General features: G+C 33.3%; 1 protein-coding gene across 1 annotated transcript in view; it reads right to left on the reverse strand.

Annotated features, from left to right (window-relative positions):
- Positions 1 to 24728, reverse strand: part of VPS13B (vacuolar protein sorting 13 homolog B) — an 816084-nt gene that overhangs the window by 391928 nt on the left and 399428 nt on the right. The window contains exons 24-25 of the mRNA XM_024756522.1: positions 21130 to 21350; positions 8542 to 8745 (exon numbers count right to left, since the gene is read on the reverse strand). Of these exons, the coding sequence (XP_024612290.1) occupies positions 8542 to 8745; positions 21130 to 21350 (425 nt within the window). The remainder of the gene's footprint in view (positions 1 to 8541; positions 8746 to 21129; positions 21351 to 24728) is intronic.

Here is a 24728-nt window from a genome sequence, read left to right on the forward strand (position 1 = left end):
TAAGAGCAAGGGTTAAGAATACAACAGTAGGATTAGAATCTCAAGAAATTCAGATAACAGATCTGATAAATAATATAAAAGAATTATGTTTAAAACAACAAAAGACATAAAAACAAACAGAAAAAATAAACTCAATATATGCTTTTATGAATTCATATCAAAATATATTTGTAGGGCTTCCCTGGTGGCGCAGTGGTTGAGAGTCCGCCTGCCGATGTAGGGGACACGGGTTCGTGCCCCGGTCGGGGAGGATCCCACATGCCGCGGAGCGGCTGGGCCCGTGAGCCATGGCTGCTGAGCCTGCGCGTCCGGAGCCTGTGCTCCGCAGCGGGAGAGGCCACAACAGTGAGAGGCCCGCGTACCGCAAAAAAAAAAAAAAAAAAAAATATATTTGTAGTGACAATGAATATATACATCTCTATGCCCTGTACTATAATAAATCAGATTTAATTTCGTCAAAGTGAGTTGACTTCCCAAATTGTTTAACATCCATATATTAAAGAACAATGTGTTTAAAACCTACTCTGTACCAAGCACTATTGTTTGGTACAGAGTACGTACTGGTTACTCAAATTAGGGTTATCCTATGATGATAAAGATAATAGGTGACGGGTGATAATAGAAAGTTTATAGTTCACATCCAGTATGGCACTGAAACAGTATAATCATTATTTAACACTGTTACTTCTGAACCAATATAAACCTCTCAGTGTAAATCATTTTACCTCCAACCCATAATGTTTGACTTAACACTTATTGCAGATGAAAAGAATAGTATAAAAGTACAACTAATGTAGGAACAGAAAAAGTAACAGTGTCAAATTTTCAATACGTCTTTTGCTATTTGAACAAAATCTGTTAGTGCTGAAACATGCTAGAAGGTTTCCTTAAAAGAAAATTATTATCAAAAAAGAAAATTATGTTCAACTTGAAAATATTGCCTAATATTTAAAAAGTTAAGTGAAATATTTATTCAACATATTACTGGAAGTCTTAGCCACAGCAATTAGGCAAGAAAAAAAGTTAAAAGCAACAAAATTGGAAAGGGAAAAAAGCAAAATGATCTCTGTTTGCAGACAACATGACCTTATATGTAGAAAATGCTAAAGATTCAACAACAAAAAATTTTAGAACTAATAAACGAATTCAGCAAGATACAAACCCACATCTGTGTTTTTGCACAATAACAGTGAACAATCAGAAAAGGAAATTAATAAAACAATTCTGTTTATAATAGCATCAAAAAGAATAGAATACTTAGGAATAAACTTAACCAAGGAAGTGAAAGACTATAAAATATTGCTAATAGAAATAAAAGAAGACACAAACAAATGGAGAAATGTCCTATGTTCATGGATCGGAAGACTTAATGTTAAAATGGGAAGTTATTGTTTAACAGGTACCACATTTCAGCTGGGAAAAGTTTAAAAAGTTTTGGAGATGGTTGACGGTGATGGTTGCACAACAATGTGAATGTACTTAATGTCACAGAAGGGTACTCTTAAAAATGGTTTAAAAAGGTAATTTTATGTTGTGTATATTTTACCAGAATAAAACATTTGACATAAAAACATTAACTGGGACATAAAGTCATAATTGCACAATATCAAAAGACAGTGTATTTGTTTAGCATCTATAAAAACTATGTTTATTAGTTTCATTTTATACAGCCTGGGCTACCAGAACGCCATAAAACATCTTTATTTTACCATTAAGTATTACTTTATCAATAATGAGTAGTATAAAATTCATTTTCTAGGAATACAGCAATACCATTGTTGGAGTTGGGAACCTGGAACAAGATGCTTGCCTATATTCCCTTTATGATGATGACATTAGTGTATTTTGTCTATCCAGTCCTTACCTCTTTTCTAATAATCTTCTAAGTTAAAACTTCTTCTATATGCAAAGAATGCCTAAACTAAGACCCAGTTTGGATGAGGTATGTGTTACACACAAGTGCCTTTTCAGTTAGGATTACCTTGTTGATTATCATGGGAATATACAGTGACTGTGAGAATTTCCGCACAAAACATATTTTTCTAGATAATAAAACAAGGGGGAACACTTCTCATATCATTTTGTGAAGACAGTGTGATCATGATACCAAAATACAACAAAGATATTATGTAAAAGAAAAGTTAAAGGCCAGTATCACTCATGACTATGATACCAAAACCCTAAATAAAATATTAGCAAACACAATCCAGCAAGATATGAAAAGGAAAATATATTACATCTAAGCTGGGTTTGTTCCAGAAACACAAGATCAGCTTAATATTTGAAAATCAACCAAAGTTACTAGTCACCTTAAAGGAATAAAGAAGAAACAAGTACCGAATATATAATCGTATCAACTGAATAAAAGTGCTAAATAAAAGTGCCAAATAAGTGTACTCCTATAACAAAATGGTCAAGATTTCTAAAAAGAAAACTAAAATCTTATTGAAATTAAAGAAAATACAAATAGAGGAATGAGCCACATTCATAGAGTATATGGACAAACTATACATACTCAGTTAATATCTGTACTAACATATTGAGATGAATATTAACATTATCCCCACTTTTAGAGATGATGAAACTAAATCACAGAGGTTAAATAATGTGATCATAAACTGCAGAGATTAAAAACTCAAGTTGTCTGATTCCAAAGTGACTTCTATAGATTCCATTAACTTAGAATCACACTCAGATGAGCTGGACCAGTCCCTACTTTGTGTGACACTAACTTCAATTCACTGCATCTCAATTTTCTAGTAAATGATCTTCCAACAATCCCTTTCAATAGTATAGGTGTAAATTGATGGAATTAAGAGAAACATCTTTCTCACTTGTCAAGCTCTGCAAAATTATTATACCAAAGTCAGAGGAAGGCAATTCTTAAAGCTGACAAAGTAGAGAGTCTATGACAAAAAGTGGGAAGCAGCACACAGAATTTAGCTAGCTTTCCCCAGGAGAAAAAAAAAATACACCTTAGAGAAAATAAATTACTAGCATTCTATTTTTCTGTTTGCAAGGTTACTAGGGAAACTAAATAAACGACTTCTAATTTTCACTTTTTTCCCTTTAGTACCACATTTTTTGGCAAAACTTTGAAATATGCTTGAATACATTTAGGCATAATATTAAATGCCATTTTAATTCTATAACATTCATGCTGGTACTAAGCAAATCTCATTAAAATGACAGAAATGTGCTCTTCTGAGTAAGAAAATCAGTATTAAATAAAGTATATTTAATGATTCTGCATTCACTTTCCTCTACCCCCTAATTTCTATACCAAATAACTCAGTTATCAACATATAGAGCTGGCCAAAAAGTTATTTCGGGTTTTTTATAATATGGAAAAACCCAAACGAACTTTTTGGCCAACCCAATATTTCAACAGGTAAAGAAAAATTAAAATAGCATTTCTGGTATTAGTTTTGAAATGGTTTGTCATGCACAGGTCATATAAAATGCATATAATATCTTCAGGGAAAAATTACTTCATTAAGAGTTAATCAACCTTTATTCACCAATGTTCATAGTAGCGTTATTCGTAATAGCCAAAAGGAGCAAATAACCCAGACGTCCATCAACAGATCAATGGATAAAAAAAGTATGCTATATACACAAATGGAGTAACACTCAGCCATAGAGGGCATTGAAATTCTTATACATGGATGATGTATAAAACATTCTTCTTACTACCTGGATGAATCTCTAAAACATTATACTAAATGAAATAAGCTAAATGAATACTTACGATTCCTCTTATATGAGATACCCAGAAGAGGCAAATTCACAGAGACAGAAAGTACAGTAGAGGTTACCAAGGATGGGGTTGGGAGGATGGGGAGTCACTGTTTCATGGGAAAAGAGTTTTTGTTTGAAATGATGAAATAGTTTTGGAAATGGATAGTTGTTATGGCTGTGCAACACTGAGATTATTCATTTAATGCCACAAAATTGTACACATAAAAATGGTTAAAATGATAAATTTTATGTAACTTAATTTTACCACAATAAAAAAAATTTAGCAAAAAAAGTTACCAATGATATTGAGAATCTAATATAATATGTACAAGGCAGAATGAGAAAAACAAAGATTCCAAAGACCAGTTCTTAGTACTCAATGATGTTAAAGAAATTTAAATTCAAGTAACATGGCACACTAAGTTGAAATGAATGTTTTCCTTTTCTACTACAAAAGCACTGAAATTCTAGATAAAACACAAGAATTTGTTTTAATACATTAAAGTGCTGTGTATCTTTTCTTTGGTCTTGTAGACCTACTCTTCAATCATTAATACCCTCTCTACCTGGGAGGCTAATCTATGCGAACAACATGTACAAATATTCTTGTCCTCTGGTTTCTGGTCATTTTCAGCTAATGAGGAACATGACAGGAGATAGAAAGGAGGGAGGAGAATGAAGTCAGTATTATTCCCTGTTCTCCCTGCCCGTAAGCCTATTTATGGCAAAAACATCCCAGCGTTACTAGCTCCAGGTACTGTACTATCTCCCGTGGTTTCCCTTCCCAGTCAACACCTTTGTCCTTAAGAGAATGTCATCTTTTTCTAACTAATATAATAGTTAAACTTGAAATAAATAAAGGGAAATCTCAAGATGTCAGAAATGAAGAGGAAACACAAAGTCAGGGTAACGACTGGGAACTGAGTCATTACAGACTCAGTTTTCCATTATAGGTTATTACAAGATATTGAGTATAGTTCCCTGTGCTATACAGTAGGTCCCTGTTGTTCACTATTTTATATACAGTAGTGTGTAGATGTTAATCCCAAACTCCTAATTTATCCCCCCCATCCCCTTTAGTAACCATAAGTTTGCTTTCTATCTCTGTGAGTCTATTTCTGTTTTGTAAATAAGTTCATTTCTATCATTTTTTTTAGATTCCACATGTAAGTGATGTCATATGATATTTGTCTTTCTCTGTCTGACTTACTTCACTTAATATGGTAATCTCTAGGTCTCACTGCAATCCCACTCCTGGGCACTTCTCTGGAGAAAATTCTAATTTGAAAAGATACATGCATCCCAATGTTCATAGCAGCATTACTTACAATAGCCAAGGCATGGAAGAAACCTAAATCAACAGATGAATAGATAAAGAAGATGTAGTATATACACAATGGAATATTACTCAGCCATAAAAAATGAAATAATGTCATTTGCAGCAACATGGATGGACCTAGAGATTATCATATACCATATATTTAAATTCGTATGCAGACAGTTCTGTTGCTTACATGATAGTGTTGTCCACAGAATGTCTTCTTATAATCAAAAGATTATTAGTCAATGATTAGCAAGAGCAAAGGGATGCTAGAGCTTCCTGGGAATGCCAGGTCAAATAGGCATAAAGGCCTATTATGGATTATAACAAAATACATGCATAACCTCTCCACACTGTCCTCCCTAGCCCCATTCATTAAGTAGTTTCTCCAGAAAGAGGACACGGCTTTATCTCCATTCAGTCAGTAACACATTTAAATATACAGGAAGCTTCATGAAAATTAGAAAAACATTTTTTAAATGGAATTCAAAGGATCACAGTAACATATCTACCATGTTGGAACTCAAAACAAAAGGAATAAAAATTACAAAGGTCATTACACACAATTTTACCAGCACTATAAACAAAAGGAAATGTGAAATGAAAGCCTGAGCACAAATTCTGACTTCTGGATGAATTAAACGACCACAGATTTAATCATAGATGAAGCATTCATACAAAAAGGAGAAAACAATGACTATATTTTCTGATGTCATCATTTACTGGCTAATTCTCAAAGAGGTAAATTTAAACTCAGATGCAAACATAGTTAATCTTGATCTCCACATAAATATTTTCTTGAGAGCAAGAAGAGAAATTAAACATGAAGTGTTCAATACACGAACACCTTCTAATTTGTAAAGTTAAATCAAAGTCTTAACATTGATCACCATATCAAAATTGTCTATACAAAAATCTTCCTGCCCTTTATGGAAAACAAACCTAAATTATTTTAAGATATTTCTCAGGGAACAAGCTTCTCAAGTGATTGTGGGTTTCAAATCCATATTGGACTGCTAGCAATCACTCACCTCTTTCTTTTCTTAACCACACTACATAAACAAAAGAGGGTACATTTTGAAAATATTTACCACATTTTCCCCCATAACTCTGTTACCTTATGTAAGCTGCTTTATATGGTCTTTCTGGAATATTAATGTGAATCTTCTGCATTAAGATTCTTTCACTTTCAGATCTTTTTCACACAGATCAGATTAAATCCATACCTAATACAAAACTAACAAATCCACTAGAAGCATTTTCATTATTTATCTTTATAACCCAATCAGAAAAAAATCCTCAACATTCTAAGTTTAAATTAATTGCAGTCATGTAAGGAACTTATTTTTGAAATCAGAATTAATTTTTTTAACTGAGAAAATCTCTCTTTGTTAATCTCTCCCTTTCTTAACTTCCTCATCATTCTTCTAGTCTATCACATTTATTATATACCTACTAAAACAAAATTGATACTAATGTCTTTTTCACTTTTGAAGATCCATCTCATATGTTACTGCCTTTGTAGAATACCTACAGATCTCATAGAATGAATTTGTTAATAATTTCTCTATAATTGCAGGGCATGCTCATCTCTATCACATCTTATAATCAGGGTCACCATGTCCTTCTGTATAGGTTGGACACTACACAATTCTAGAAAGTACCATTCAATCTGTACTTGTGTGAATGGCAGGCTCTAAATGTATGACCAACAGGTGTGACCATTCCACATGAGCCCTGTCTTTTCTGGGCTTGCAGTGTTTTCTTAAATATTTCTTTCTAAAAGACTACTCCCAAGATAGGTACTCATTTTCATCTTGACGTTCCAATGAATACAGACAGTACTTAGTGAACAACTGTTTAATGAAACACTCTCCTTTCTGCCAAATGTCCACAATATTTAACTTCATTTATCAATTTCACTTGTACTAGCTTTGTTTAGCAATGTATCACCCCAAGCTTTGATTACTCTACCAAAGTATTTCACAAAGTGTATTTTGTGCAATGTTAACATGTAGGCTATGATAAAGGGGTCTTTGGTTAAATGAGTTTGGAGAGTACTGCGTTGAAGAAAGTCAAAGTTTTCTTTACTGCAAGAGCTTTTCTAACAATATTAAGAATCTCCAAGAAAGGATTCACTGTTTTTACCCTAAAAGGATATGTCCCATTGACTCCATAAGGGCACATTCCTAGATTTTCATTTGGGGGGAAAAAAGTAATCCTATCACTTAGGTCATTGTGTTTCTTAAGATTTGGAATGAGCAGGGATAGAGAAATTATTTATGCAGGGGTCAAACAGATCTACTCCAGCATGTGTTTATGCAAAAACAAAAACATAACTTCTACCTCTATTATATTACAGTAGTTCTCAGTGGTAAGCCTCTATGGGGTGTTTCAGAAATGTATTAGGGTATTTTTGGTTGACTCAATGATTGGGTGTCACTACTGGAATTTAAGGGTTAGCAGTTACGGTATCAAGAGGTCCTATGATATATAGGACTGTCCTGAAAAATGAACACTATCTTACAGACATTGAAGTAGGTAAAAATCCTGCTTATAAGTCAACATTTGAGCATAAAACTGAATTCTGTTTTAAATCTAAACACAATACTTTTGCATTTATGCATGATTTTATTTATTAAGAGTTCCAGAAATGCAACTACTGAAATGAAAAGAATAAAAACTTTTGTTTGAAACTTTATCAAGTTTGCCATTACCTCAGGAAATCACAGCAACAACAGTACCAACTTGTGGTATTTAACAAAGACCTGCACAAGTCTATATGCGGCAGACACGCTCACAGTAATTCTATGTACCTGGCTACTTCATTACAACTTCTAATGTAACCATGCCTGAGCATTTATATATTAAAATAATAATTACTATACCTTAAATTAATTTCCTTTACTCCTTTATATTTTATTCAAAATACTAGATATTTTTGAAATTATATGTATATGTAGGTCATATTATGTTTATTTTCATTTCAGGATAGTAAAGGGGGCTTTATAAAACATTTGTTATTAAAAGGGGCACTGGCACATTGGGTGAAGTTATGGTGTTAAAAATGAAAAGAAAGGCTTCTATGATCAGAAGGAAGAGGAGAGAACTTTGGGTCAGACAAGACTGAAAAGTCACTAACCTAAAGATAACAAAGGCACTCTGGTTCTGAGCCTCTTTTGTATCAGCTTCTACATTTCCATACTTCTGAGGAACCATACATTTACTGTCTCAGTTTTTGCCATTTCACAGAACCCCTACTGTCCTGAACTACCCCACTAACTACTAAAAGTGATTAAAATACTTGGACCTAAAAGAAACAGTAATACACAGCCACTGCTACCATAGCTCCTCACGAACCTTTTAAACTCACTAGCTTCCAGAGAGGTATGGTCATCTTCATTCTCAATCCTGATACAGAACTCTGTGGTATATATACCACCCTTTATTTAGTAACAGAATTTTTCAAAAACACTCACCTCAGTAGTAGTTCCAATGTCAGCAGATGGGCTACATGTGCTGGTATCTGGAGGAGCTGTGCCTATACTGCTTCTAACTGGAGAACTAGGGACAGGCCCCACTATGGACTCCGGATAAGCTGAAAAAGAACTGAGATTGCCTCTCTTCTGAATCTTATTCCAGACTTCATTCATGGTATCAGTTAGCTCATATAAGAGCTGCACCTAAGCAGAAGGGAAAAAATAAAAAGGAAAAACAAATCTTTCAACTTCTGGTCACAACTGACTAAAATATTAAATGTGAGAAAATGAAAACAAGTCCAGGGAAATAAGAATATATGAAACAAAAATCTATCATTGTATCACTGATCATGGTATTATATCATAACCTATAATCTGTGATATATAATTATTATATATTATATATACTGTAATTATTATATATATGATCATGACTATTTTGTCATAAGACCACAATTCTGATGAGATATAGAGAAAAATAATTCATATAAAAATATACAATATTAAACATTTTATCATGAATTGAATTTGAGAAATATAATTAATTTATTCATACTTTTAATTTGCCACAGTCACATTTTGATATTTTATAAGCAATTTAGCATTTCTGTGGGAAAATAATGCTAATAAAATAATGCTAATAAAACAGCTTATTATGGTACAGTAGATTTCTTTTAATATATGACTAATAGAACAACCACAAAGAAATGCCTTTTAAACAGAGGTCAGGATCAAATTAGAAGTCAAATATATCCTAGTAAACATGATTATTTAGTTATACATGAAATAATTACCATTCTTATTTCTAAATTATTTACACATTTAAACTTTCTCTATTTTCTGAAGAATAAATCTGAAATTGGATTTCTTGCCCAGCAAAATAAAGTAAAAAAGAAAGATATAACACAGAATAGTAAAAGGAAAATGTTACATATGAGACTTTTCTATAGATAAAGAACATAAACTATCCAACCTACTATTCCCCTCAGATTTGTCATTCCAATATTCAGAAAAAAAAATTGTTTAACTTGCACGTTGTTTGACTAAGTTCTAAGATATTTACATAAGATTTCATAAATAAGCATTAATCATGGAATCTGTATGACAACATATTGCCATATACTGTATAAAACAAGCCTAGGGGGAAAAATGCAAACACAATGTATAAGCAAATCCACAGCTGGATACCATATTCTGCTTGCCATTAAAAAAAAAAAAAAAGAAAGAAAGAAATTCTCATATTTATAAGAAGTTTCAGCCCCAGGACACATCCAGATGATAAAGCTGGCTTCTTATGTGGGCAGAACAGATGCCTAAAAACAGTGTTGTCAATCCTTATTTGATATAAAACAGTATATGGGTTACAGTTTTCTCCTGCTTTTTGTGTGATGAAGTCTCAAATCTCAGGTTATAGCTCTTTTTGTTTAAAAAAAAATCTAATGGCTAGAGAGCCTACAAAAAAGCTCTTAGAAAGATTTTAGTTCATATTCTTTTGTCTTTCATAATCATGAGTGTTTTCTAAAACGAAACCATTTTGTTCCAAACCAAATTTTTAAAAAGATTATTTTACTTTTTCTTAAACAATTAGAACTGACAAATAAGGAAAGCATAAACAGTTTCTAAATACTTTCAAAGGCATAAGGTTTATTTACCTAAGAGAATTGATGCCGCTTTTATTGTCACTACTTCTGGTTTCCTTTAACCGTTACCGTTAAAAAATTGTATATGAATGTCACCAAGTACACTGTGTATTCAGCATGCCAAGCAAACACTGACATAAACTTTAAACGTATTATTATTTTCAAAGAAGAAAGCTGCTATCACAGAATCCAGACTTCACAAATTCAGAGGTTTTAAAAAATAAGGCAAAAATGTTGAAGATAAATGTTCAACTCTTATCCTTCAAGCTGTACTGAAAACCATGCCAACTAAAGCCACAATGAGCTACCACTACCCACCTATTAAGACGTCTGAAATTAAAAAGCATAACCAGACCAAGTATCAGTAAAGATGCAGAGCAGCTAAAACTCTCATTTACTCTGATGGAATGCAAAATTTAGAATACAGTTTGGCCATTTCTGAAAAAAACATATACCTACCACGTGAATGAGCCATTTCCTAAGTGTTTCCCCAAGAAGAATTAAAATCTATGTCCACACAAAGACCTATATAAAAATGTTCATAGAAGTTTTATTTGTAATAGTCTAAAACTGGAAAAAATCTCAAATGTTAACCAATAAGTTAACCAACAGTACAACAGAATACTTAGCAATAAAAATAAATTAAAGATTCATGCGAAACCAAGGATTAACCCCAAAATTATTATGCTGAATCAAGGAAGCTAGGCAAGAGAGAGAGAGAGAGAGAGAATGCAAACTGTATGATTCCATTTATACAGAATACTAGCAAATGAAAATTAATCAATAATGACAGTATCAGTGATTGCCTGGGATTGGGGGAGGAGTAAAAGGAAGGATTACAAAGGGGCACAAAGAAACTTTTGAGGATGATGGATTAATGCATTATCTTGATTGTGAAGATGATTTCATGGGTATACATAGTCAAACCTTATCAAATTAGATAATCTAAACATGTGCAGTTTATTGTATTTATGTCAACCCCAATAAAACTTTTTAAAAAGATCTCTAAAAAATGAGCACCACATGAGGCAGCTTTATATGGGTTATGTATGAAGGTGATTGAATATCAATAATATTTTGCATATCAAATACTGATTGGATAGGCAAGATATTAAATATTAAAAAGTAATATTTTACTGTTGAAAAATTAACTGCACATACATTTTCTCATTTACTCTTATAACCAATCAGAAAGAAGACTTAATTGGACTGGAGAGGCTGAGACACACCTCAAGGAAATACATTCTTGAAGGATAGATAGGATTTAAGTGGGTGCAAAAAGCCATTCCAGTCATAAGAATACCAAGAGCAATAGCCAAGTACAGGAAATGAACAAGACATGACAAAGGGGCCATGACAAGTTTTGTAGCATATTAGGAGAGTCAGATAGAAGAGAAAACAGAAAGGTAGACATGAAGAAGAAAAACCATGGATACACAATGTCAATGGAAACCAAGCAGGAATGGAACTTCAACAAGCAATTACTGATCCATGTTGAACAAAAAAGAGCTCTAAGTGAATATGAGTTTAGAAAGGCTATTTCATTTGGCACACAGGTTGTTACTAATCATTAAAATTCAGTTTCAAAAGAAAGAGTTTTTGCCAAAAACAAAAACATCCTTTTCATACAGAGTATTACACTTAGTCTTTTTTTTTTTTTTTTTTTTTTTAATCTTCCCGGACCGGGGCACGAACCCATGTCCCCTGCATCGGCAAGCAGACTCTCAACCACTGCGCCACCAGGGAAGCCCAGTCTACTTTTGTTTAAAAGATAAAAATAAAAATCAGGAGCTCAGAGAAATTAAAAATGGGTGATTTGTCTAAGACTACAAATCCAGTTTTGTCCGAACTGAATGCTTATGTTCTTAGACAGTAATGCCAAATTCCATTAGCTTGGTGAAAACTGAACTTACAGCAATAAAAACTATGACAAAATGGATAGAAAAGGAGCATAAAAAACATTATTTCTCTAGTTTTACAACTTAAAACCCAAAAATGCAAAGATACTTTTATGTTTTGGGGAATGCCTTATAGGTAGACAAAATGTATCAGTTTATTGGTAGGGGGAAATTAAAATTTTATTATATTAAAGAAGATTCCTTATTAAAGAAGATTCATTTAATTTTGGAATGAACACAATTTTTAAGGTCTGAGAGACTAGTGCCTAAAGACATTAAAGGGAATTGGGTAACTTTAGTAAAACACTTAAGATAAAAGGCAAGGTTGGTGCAAATCACTCCTAGGAACAAATTCTCTGAATATTCAACCAGGTTAAATACTTACAGCGTCTAAGGCTTTTAATGGCAGTGAGTTCCAGGAACTGACACAGCGATTTAGGTCTCTATAGTTGATACAGAGATCTACAACAATGTCAGACATGACAATAAATTTGGTCTAGGCCTGCCCTACATATAGAGCTTGCACTATATTTTAGACTATATAAACTACTTGAGGGCTCTGAGCAATAAAGAACCAAATTAATTGCTTACAAGAGCAAACACTTCTGACGTCACTCTAACGAATAAACAAAAGAATGGTACTGAAGTAGGAATTACTTGAATGGAATCAAGCTTATACACTGGCTATAATCCAAAGTTCATAAAGCTTCTGACAGTGTATGTGAAATTTAGTGGGCATATACATTGTTCTGGGGAAAAGGCTTTTATCACATTCTCAAAGAAGTCCATGGCACAAAAAAGGATAAGAAGTACTTCACAAAAAACACAAATAAGAAACAAAAAAGCCCCCAGATTAATCAGTGAGAAACCACTCACAAGAAAGAGGTTTATTTTGGGTCATTAATCTTAAAAGGAAAAATAAAAATAGTAAAAGAAATTTTAGGAACTTATATGCACATGGATATTTGGGCCCACGATACACTATAAGGCAGGACACCCAGAAAATAAAAAGAGACATATAGATATATTTCACTAAGGAAGATTAAACGTTTTTGGCCAAAGATGCCATAAAGTTTAAAGGCAAATAACTGCATTACAGATACAGGGTTTGTATTTATAGAATATAAGGGAGGCTCTTCAAATTGCTAAGAAATTTAATAGAAAAATTAAGTAAATGATATGAAATATCAACCATAAAAAAGCAAATTCACTGGCCAATAAACACTGAAAAATCTGTTCATCCTTATTAATAATCAGGAAAATACAAATTAATGTAAACAACATGAACTGTCAATTCACAAAAGAGCAAACTCAACAGCCAATAAACATTTGAAAAGTTGCTCAAACACCTGGTTTCATTTCCCTTCAGCATGAAGGACTACCTTTAGGATTTCTTGTAGTGCAGTCCTACTGGTGACAGATTCTTTCACACGAAAAATGTCTTTATTTTGTCTTCATTCATAAATGTTATATATTTTTTTACTTAGAATTTTGGGTTGAGAGGCTTTTAATTTTCTTAATTTTCACGATTTAAAGATGTTGTTCTTTTGATCACTACAGTTTCTTATGAGAAGTAAGCTAACAAAATCTTGGTTCTCTTGCATGTAATGTGTCATTTTTTTCTCATGATACCGTCAAGATATGCTCTTTATCTGTGGCTTTCAACAGTTGGATTATGATGTGTGTAGGCATGGCCTTCTTCATGTATTTATCTTATTAATTTTTCTCCCCTCATTTCTGGCCTACATGTAGCACTCAATAAATATCTGCTGAATTCACTTAGGAAAAAAAAAAATCAAGTCATCCTTTGTAATTTTGACAGAACCCAGAGGGAGTCTGGAAGGCTAAAGCAACCACTTACAAAAAAGAAATTTGGAGTCTCATGTCTTACCATTAAAATTTAGGTTAATCTGGCACACAAGGATATAAAAGAATACTTACTCCTTACTTTTTTCTTTGAGTACATGTTGATTCTTCAGAGTCCTATATTGTTTTGTGACTTCCTGTCCCTTCAGGAATACTGTTACATTCCACCAGGGATATTCATACCAATTTACATAGAGGATCTCACATTTTATATCAGAGTCAATCTAAACTAACAAAATGACATTCATATACCATTTGAGAGTTTGCAAAGTATTTTCATAACTATCTCACTTAAACTTCCCAACAACCTGGTGATCAACTTTGGATATAGCAGGTGCTAACAATTTTACAGAAGTTGGTTTATCAGGACTTATGAAGAAGATAAAGTAGAATTAAGTGAATAAATAAAATTCATTACACTTTGGGTGCAAAGGGATTCTCAGGGCATGAGGTTCATTCAATCTTGGTTTAATTCTCAGGAAAGAAAAAAAAAAAAGGCCCTTGGTATTTGGGGAGAAGCAGCAAGGAGCCCGTGGGAATCAAGTGATCAAGGAAAGGACAAAAGGAAGGAGCAGACATAAGAAGGTAATACCAGGCCAAACATAAGTTCTATTTATGTGATGACTTGGCTTAGAACTGGTTTATATTTAAACAAGAACAACAAAACCTGAGCTTAGTTCTAAATAAGGTGAATATCTAAAGAAGATATCCCAGAGCTCTAGTTTTGAGCCACAGTCCTACATTTAGTAAGACTCAACAGAAATCACCATACTATTGAGTATCTCAAAGTAAAAGAAAAAAATTTTTTTAAAGATTAATAATAGTGGAGTCCCAGGCTAAAATCATAATGGGAACAGAATTTATTCTCAGCTGGGATAGCTATGGATAACCAGAACATGTGGAGTAGGACAATCCTCCCAAGGCTATAATGACTCCTAAAATAAGTCTCTAAAATATAAGGTCTCTGGTAGGTAACTCCAAGTAGTAGTTAGCTGTCTATTATATAGGAACTGAGCTACTACTAAATATAAAACTATGAATAAAAATTTTTTTCTTATTATCCTCAAAAGTTTCTTCATATCCCTTTGTAGTCTATCCTTCCTACCACCCCCTTCTCCTTCCCTCTCCCTGCCCTGCCTCCAGGCAACCAGGAACCTACTTTCTGTCACAATGTAGTAGTTTACACATTATAACATTTTATATAAATGGAATTATACAGTAAGTACTCTTTTTTGGTCTGGCTTCCTTCACTCAGTGTAATGACTGCAATATTTTTTCATGATCTTGCATTTTATCAATAACTCAGTCTTTTTTATGGCTGAATAGTATTACATTGTATGGATAAGCCATAATTTGTTTAACTTGTTAAATTCACTTACTGATGAACATTTGGGTTATGTTTAGTTTTTGGCTACACAAATAAAGCTGTTAAATACATCCATGTAAAAGTCTCTGAGTGGATATACATTTTTGTTTCCCTGAAGAAATACTTAGGGAAGAATGGCTGGGTCGTATGTTTTTCCCCCCCTCCAGGAACTTCAAAGTTGTTTCCAAAGCTGTTATGTAATTTTTACATTCCCATCAGTAGTATACAGAGTTCTAGTTGGTTCATAATACTCCATCTTTTAAATTATAGCTAATCTAATAGGTATGTAGTGGTATGTTTTCATGTTTTATTTTGTTTTTTCCTGATGAATAATGATGTTGAGTATCTTTTCATGTGTTGACTGACCAGTCACACATCTTGTGTGGTTCTAATCTTTTCCCCATTATTTGTATTCATGTTATTTTATTTATTGTTCTTTGTCTTCAGGTTACCAAGCAGAAAGAATTCCATAAATATTCTGCTAACAGTTTGGTAAATGTGTTGCTAATACTTTTTCCAAGTGTCTGGCTTTCTGCTATCTTAATGTGTCTTTCGAGGAGAAAATGTTTTTAAACTTGATTATGCCCAATATCTAGATCAATTTGGGGACAGCTGCCATCTTAACAATATTGAATCTCCTAATCTATGAACAGGTATCTTGCTCCAGTTAGATGTGCAAGTTCTCTCAGCAATGTTTTGTGGTTTTCAGGGTAGAGGTCTTGGACATCTTTTGTTAAATTCATTTCTGTATGTTTGTTGGCACCAATATAAATGGAACTGATTCATTCCATTTTCCAGTTGTTAGCTGCTAGTACAGAAAAATACAATTGGTTTTTATATATTTATCTTGTCTCCTACAACCATAATAAGTTTATTAGTTCTAGTAATAGTTTCTTAACTCCTCCAGGATCTTCTGTAAAATATTTGATCATATGAAAATAGGGAGAGTTTCACTTCTTTTCTTATCTTTGTGTCTTTTATTTCTTTTGCTTGGTTAATTGCAATGGCTAAGATGGCCAATATGACAAAGAACAGGTGATAGAAGGAGGCATTCTGGGCTTTTTCTTGATCTTAGTGGGAAAAAGTTCAATATTTTACAATTAAGTGTGATATCTGGTTTCTCAGATATGAGTTATTATTTAATGTCCAGATATTTACAGTTTTCCTAGTTATTATTGATTTCTAATATAATTTGACTATGGTTAGATAATATACTTTACTGATTTTAATTCTCTTAATCTAATGAGACCATGTACACCTGAAAAAATGTGCATTCCGTGGTTGTTGAATACAGTGTTCTATAAACATCAATTAGGTCAAGGTGAGTTCACAGTATTTTTCATATATTCTATATCTCCAATTATTTATTTTTCATCTAGTTGTTTTACAACCACTGAGAGAGATGGTATAAAAATTTCCTAATATGATTGAATAGAATTACCTGTTTTTTCCTTTAATTCTGTCCATTTTTCTTTCATGTCCTTCTTTATCTCTGGTAATACTTTTTCTTTTTGTCTATTTTATTTGATATTAAAATAAATAAGTCCATCCTTCTTATGCTGTTTGTATGGTGTATTTTTTCCTATGCATTTATTTATATTGTTTCTTTATATTTTAAGTGCTTCTCTTTTAGGCAACGTATGCAGAGTCTTGCTTTATTCCTACCCTAATAGGAGCAGTTGGACCAGGGGTCAGAAGACTTTCTGTAAATGGTCAGATAGTAAATATTCTAGACTTTGTGAGCAACATAGTGTTCTCCCTTGCTGTTACTTAATTCTGTGGTTGTAGCATGATGGTAACCTTACACAGTATGTGAAAAAAAGCATGTGGCCAAATTTATCTGCAAGCCTTAGTTTGCTGAATCCTGGTCTAAACACTCCCAGTTAGGATCATAACATTTAATGTAATTCTTGCTAAGGCAGGATCAGCTCTACAATTTTATTTTTTGTTTTCTGTTTCCATCCTCTGTTTTATTTAACTCCGTTACCACTTCTTCACTTCTTTAGATTATTTGAATACTTCTTAGTATTTCATTTTAATTCATCTATTGGCATTTTGGTTATATCTCTGTATTTTTGCTTTTTTTTTAGTAGTTATTCTAGGAAATTATAATATATGTAGAAAAACTTTCACAGTCTACTTTTAAATTTATACTGTACCACTTCATGAGATATTTAGAAATCTGACAACCACTCGGTCCCCTTAGCCCATTCCCCACTAACCTTGATGATGAAGTTGTCTTTTTTTTTGGCTGTGTTGGGTCTTCGTTGCTGCTCACAGGCTTTCTCTAATTGCAGTGAGCTACTCTTCCTTGTGGTGCACGGGCTTCTCATTGCGGTGGCTTCTCTTGTTGTGGAGCACTGGCTCTAGGTGCATGGGCTTCAATAGTTGTGGCACGTGGGCTCAGTAGTTGTGGCTCGTACGCTACAGAGCACAGGCTCAGCAGTTGTGGCACACGGGCTTAGTTGCTCCACAGCATGCAGGATCTCCCTGGACCAGGGCTCGAACCTGTGTCCCCTGCATTGGCAGGTGGATTCTTAACCACTGCGCCACCAGGGAAGTCTCAAGTTGTCTTGTATATTAAATCCACATACACTGAAAGGTCTAGCAGACAGTGTTACGGCTTTTGCTTTCCACAGTCATACATATTTTTTTAAATAGTTAAAAAAAAAGATTTATCAAGCTATTTATCATTTCTGTTGGTTTTCCTTTATTTCTGAAGATCCAAGTTTTCATTTGGTACCACTCCCTTTTAACTTGTAGAACTTCCTTCAGTATTTCTTGTAAAGTAGAGGTGCTGGTGACAATTTTCCTAGTTTTCTTTCATGTACAGTGTCTTTATTTCACTTTAATTTCTGTGAGACATGCACACTGTCTTGACAGTGTTTTTCTGTTAGCATTTTAAAGATATTGTTCTAATGTCTTCTGTCCTCTGTGGGGTTTTTTGTTTGTTTTTTTAATATTTACTTATTTATTTGGCTGCGCTGGGCCTTAGTTGCAGCAAGCAGAATCTTCATTGCCACACGCGGGATCTTCGTTGTCACATGCGGGATCTTTGGTTGTAGCATGCAGGATCTAGTTACCTGACCAGGGATTGAACCTGGGCCCCCTGCATTGGGAGAGCAGAGTCTTAACCGCTGGACCACCACGGAAGTCCCATGTCCTCTACGGTTTTTAATGAGAAATCGGCACTCATTCAAATTAAGCCATATATAATGTATCTTCTTGCAGCTGCTTTCAAGATTTTTTAAAAATTTATCCTTGGTTTTTAGTATTTTAATCACAACGTGTCCAAGATAAACATGCTTGGGACTGGGTAAACTTCATGAATATGTAAAAGCCTATCTCTTTCTGCAAATTTGGGAAATTTGTACAATTATTTGTTAATATTTTTCTGGCCCCAGCTTTTTTTCCTTATCTTCTGGAATTCCAATTACACATATATTTGAACATTCCGTCCCACAACCAATGAAGATTCGATCCTATTTTTAATATCTTTTCTGTTTTCCAAATTTAATAATTTCTATGCACAATGTTCAAGTTCAATGACTCTTCTATCACATGCAGGTCACCTCTAAGACCGTAGGTATGGTTTTTTCTTTCAGGTATTGTATTTCCAATTCTCAAATTCCATTTGATTGTTTTTTTTGTGATTTTTTTGTGGTACGCAGGCCTCTCACTGTTGTGGCCTCTCCCATTGCGGAGCACAGGCTCTGTATGTGCAGGCTCAGCAGCCATGGCTCACGGGCCTAGCCGCTCCACGGCATGTGGGATCTTCCCAGACCGGGGCACGAACCTGTGTCCCCTGCATCGGCAGGAGGACTCTCAACCACTGCGCCACCAGGGAAGCCCCATTTGACTGTTTTTATACTTTACTTCTCCATTGAGAATTCTTACGTTTTTCATTCAGTGTTGCTTTCCTTTACACCTCATAAAAAAAATTATAATAGCTGTTTTAAAGTCTTTTTTGCAATTCAATTATTTAAAAACCAAATTGGGAACATTCATTTATGTTGTTAGTTTTTGCTTTTTTTCCCCAGCGTATATAGAATAATCAGTGGGACTGATGGGCTGAGATGGGCTTCTGCTGCTATGACAGAACTAAATCTATTTTTTCCCTTTTAACAGCTTCTGTGATAAAGGATGTAAAGAAGGTGAATCTGTTTCTCTATAATCTGTTTGCTAGAGCTGCCATATAAAAGTGCCATAAACTGGGTGGCTTAAAACAACAGAAACTTATAGTTTCATGGTTCTGGAGATTAGAGAGTCCCTACTCAAGGTAATAGCAGGGCCATGCTCTGGGACTCAGGAGAATCCTTCGTTGCCTCTGGTTCTTCTGGAGGTAGCCAGCAATCCTTGTGTTCTTTGGCTTGCAGCTGTATCAGTCCAATCTCTGCCTCTATTCACATGGCACTCTCCCTGTGTATCTTCACATCAACTTCCCTCTGTGACTATCTACTTCCAAATTTCCCTTTTTATAAGGCTATCAGTCAACTCGATGAGGGCTCACCCTAATGAATTCATTTTAACTTGATTACCTCTGTAATGATCCTATTAACAGATAAGGTCACATGATCAGATACTACAAGTTAGGAATTCAACATATCTTTTGTTGGAGACACAATTCAACCAACAAGTTTTCCTTCCTCTAGGAAATGCATTTCAACAACCAGCAGCAGTAGCATTCAAAGAATAATCTAAGAGGAGTTAAGCCATTTCATAATTATTCTCTTCTATACTACTATGGGTCATAATAGAATGGCAAATGGCCATTAATATGGAATATTTACTATTGTTCAAAAGAATTTACTACTGATTATAAAAGAAATTATTTTTATAATGGTGGATAAGCTATTAGTTTAGTATAACTGCCTCATCATAATTCTAACTGTATGTATTTTTTAATAAGGCCATCACCGAGATTAAATTAGCAGGTCTGATCTTTTCAAAATGCACAAATATATATGAAAGTTAAACCAAACTGTAGAGTATACAGTAGATGGAGCAAGGCAGAGAGAAGAGGGGAAAGAAGGAGGATGGTTTCAGTAAGGAGGCTCTATAACATATGAATAATATTTGAACCCACTTAAAAAAACACACTTTAAAAACTAGCTCGTCACCACTAATGCTGGAATAAACAAAGATTTATCGACATTGACCTAACAGATCCAATAAAACTCTAAAAAGTATTGTTTTAAAAATATAATTTCAAATACTATTCAACGTTGATAATCTGTGTAGAAAATATACAAGAGTCTGCTTGAGGTCAAAGAAACAAGTATTAAATTATATGTAATTAATAATTTGTACAAACCCAGGAGATCTGAATTCATACTAAATTATAAAACTGTAGAATATAACATGTTTGGCCTATACCAACTGGAATGTTAAAGGATTAACAAAATGCCTTTTTAAAAGAGTAAACAGTGCTTTTTTTCTTTTAAATACTGCATGTTGAACAAAAGAAGTTTTGAGTGAGAAACTGATCGGAAATTACATTTGATCACTTCAATAGACTCTTCCAGTCTGACAGTAAAGTAGTTCTTCACCGTTTAAAAAACTTTACATCTGCAACTGATTTCATTCCATCAGCCAAAAGATGCATTTATGCTGCCACCATTACATTTTCAGAAGAGTTTGAATTACAAAACTTGAGAGAACTTCAAAGCAATACTTAATCTAACCATTCTGATCTTGATGGCCCTGTTAAAAATAATTTAAGACACTTAACAGAAGAGAAACCCTTCAACAAAATGAGTAACAATTGTTCTTAAATCACATTATTTTAAATTTCCTTTCATAAATCAAATGTACCAACCTGGGGGTTCGAGCATTTTATCTCAAGTGACTCTAGGTCAACATGCAGACAGACAACAAATGAATGCCTCATATCAGGTCCTGTAGCGAGTAGTTTTTGAGATGTAACAGCTAGAGTAGAGGTACAACCCATAGGTTCCACTAGGCAAAGTGTCACTTGTTTTCCAAAAAGGGTGTATATGCTGAAATGATGCAAGCTGATTGTCCAAGGAAAGGCATCACCTGAAAATGGGTACAAAAGTGGGTAGGGAGAAACACAAACAAAAATATAGTTAATTGTCACTTGATAGTAAGGTATCTACTGTTAATATTTGAAATATAAAACAGTTAATATGGCATCATAAATAGCGTATACTGTGTCCCAGAGACCAACATGTTGAACAGTTTACATGTTATATAAGGGTTACCTTTTAAAAATGTTTATATTTGTATTTATTATAACATACTACTATATCAATAATTATGTACATTATAAAACATACAAAAGTAGAAATTAAGGAAATGAGATAAAAATATAAATACAAGTTCTAACTTTTTCTTCCCTCACCCTTGTACTAGTGGGCTGTACAGTGCAACTGCTGGGATGTATGCATTATATCTTGGAGACCACAGAGAATGTGTTAAATTAGGAAAATTAGGAAAATGAACTAAAGGTGACCACAGATCTGACTGCAGAATAAAAAGACAATAAACAATTTACTATGGTCTGTTGGACCATCTGCATCAGAGTCATATGGGTGCTGATATAAAATACAGATTCCTGGTTTCTACTTCAGACCAACTTAATCAGAAATCTCTGATGGTTAAGACCCAGGACACACGTACATATCTTCACTTGGTGATTCTTATATATGTTATTTTTAAATCAAGTATATTTTATTTAAAAATAAAAGTACTCACATTTCAGAATTAAAAGCAAAATTTGTTTTAAATTTTTTCCTTTTATTGATTTACCAGAGAAAAAAATTGTTAATATAAATTTATGAGATAAAACTATATTTTTTTTATTGTGGCTATAGATAAAATACTTTGTGAAATAGCATTAAAAATGTACTCAGTATTAAAACATTCATAAATATTCATTACTGGGATGCCAATTTGATGGAAAATATGTTCCTATGACTTGTATTTTTGACTTTGCAATTCTACTAGCACTTGATAGTATAGATAGTATAATACAGACTTCTTTTTAAGTATCTAGTTTTAAAACAAATTGAAAATATTTATCTTTTAATTAGAGAGGTACTAGTGTCTCACTGAAAATAACTTAGAAAATATAATATATAAAGGAAAAAACCAAAACCAGTCATAATTCACCTTCCATCTTGCTACTCCTAGGAATATGCACTATTAACATTGTTATTATTTTTCCTCCAAGTCTTTTTTTCTCCCCCCTGTAGTGTTGGACACGCTCACACAGAGTTGGAACCAGATCACATCGTACTATTAGGTTCATATTATTTTTTAGTAAGGAAAAAAATACCAAGTGAATAACTAAGTAGATCATACTATAAATATATATACTAAAGGAATATAAATAAGTATTTGAATTGTGAATGGTGATACTCAGGGGATGCTACAAGATAGATTCTCATATGTTTGAACATTCAAAATGTCTTGATCAAGTAGTTAATAAAATTAAAATCAGAAACTTCGAAATTGAGACCTGGATAATAAAATAAATCTAGCTACAGAGCAGTCCACAACAACTTGACTAGAAACAATGGAAACTGCATAATAATATGTGGTCAGCATCGTGGTACTCTGCCTGTCTTAAGACTTAAAATATTTTGCCCCCAGGAAAGAATGACAAACTTTAAATCATCTGTAACTAATTCTGAAATTATTTTAAAACCTACACAAAGTTCCAGGCTATTTACAAAATAAAGGCTTTGCCAAATTTGTCTTAAAATACTTTGGAATGATTTCAGGTTACATATTTTAAAATCTGTAGTGAGCTATACATAGTCTTTCAAATTTTATGTTATCCAAGAAATGTTAAATGGTGATTATGTTGGGTAAAAAGCACCACATTTAAATTCATGAAATAGAAAAAAAGAATTCCAAATGACATTGGTACTATCTCAGATATGTGTCTCTGCTTCTTCTTTGGAATCAGACCATAACCTGAAATTGGGTATACCATATTCTAAGTCTTAAACAGAACCTTTTAAAGTAATATTTTACATCCATTTATTTAACAAGCATATCATCTATTTTAAAAAGTACACTCTATCTAGAAGAGCTTAACATGTAATGACAAACATCCCCACAATTAATCACTGTGAAAAAATTATCAAAACATAACACATCATTACCTGCACACCTATTCCTTTTACACACACACACACACACACACACACCCCAAAATAAAGGGCACCTCATCTATTTACAACACTGGCAATATACTGTTCTGAGGACTCCATAAAATATGCTCAGATATCCATGATGGACCAGGATCATGTACTATTCTGAGACCTTCGAGACTAGTATTTTAACTTTAATGAGAAAGTGCTAAGGCTATAAAATGAGTCTTTCATTTTAGAAAAATTATTTATTGCTGCCAGAATTCAGAAATAGTCAAATTGTCTAAAGAACAAGAAAAAATAAAAACAAAGCAGGAGGACTGAAAATTTCATTTCTGTGTGAATTTGTGAAACCTCTATACTATTAACAGAGAAAAGAATACCAATAAATTAATTCTCAAAAAATGATAACCAAACAGATGAGTTAACATAAAAGAAAGTGAGTATTGCAAAGCTTTGAGACAAAATGAAAAAATAGAATTCAGTGTGAGACTATGTGATACATGTGTCAACAGTGGGGGAGAGGGACCCTGATCATATACATCTAATTTACAGTCTTCAATACTGGTGGGCAGGGATCAATATTCTGCAAAGAGAATTGGTCTTTCCCTTTCTAAAGATGCTGTGCTTTATTATAGGAAAAAGTATATATACTTTGCACCAAGGTAAATCACCTTACAAAGATCAATATGGAAAATGAAGAAAGAAAACTGTTCAATATTAGAGATACTCCCCCTCAGTTTTCTTTCTTTCATAACCTTAGTCATTACGTGTCTTTAGAAACAAGCAAAAAGGTGTCTTTCCTCTTCTTCTTAACTCTTTTCCCTATGTCCCACAATCCAGTATGTCTCAGGCAGGACTGCTAATTGTGAGGGTTAACAATTTGGAAACAGATGCAGTGTATTCTACAAACATAAATAAGCCAAAAGTGCTGACCCCGTTTCCCCAAACCACTTAGCACTCAACTGATTTACAGACAGTTGAGATAAAGGGCTTCTTTAATTCTACATGATATTAATTTAAGCAGTGGGAATGTTCGAGGAATGAAGGCATTAAAAAAGATATAAAGCATAATCAATTCTCCTGGCAGAGGAGAACTGCTGAAATGCCTGGAAGAGAAGGAAATGAAAATGAGCAACAGATCGTTTTATTTGCTCTGTAACCAAATTTCTACTTTGGAAGAAAATACTGCTTTGTATTAGGAAATGTAAAATGTATTGCATGTATAAGATAATATAAATTAAAAATATATTGAATTTATATAAATATATAAAATGAAAAATATGATTATTAA

Source organism: Neophocaena asiaeorientalis, unplaced genomic scaffold (assembly GCF_003031525.2).
Source record: "Neophocaena asiaeorientalis asiaeorientalis breed wild unplaced genomic scaffold, Neophocaena_asiaeorientalis_V1.1 scaffold29, whole genome shotgun sequence".
NCBI lineage: Eukaryota > Metazoa > Chordata > Mammalia > Artiodactyla > Phocoenidae > Neophocaena > Neophocaena asiaeorientalis.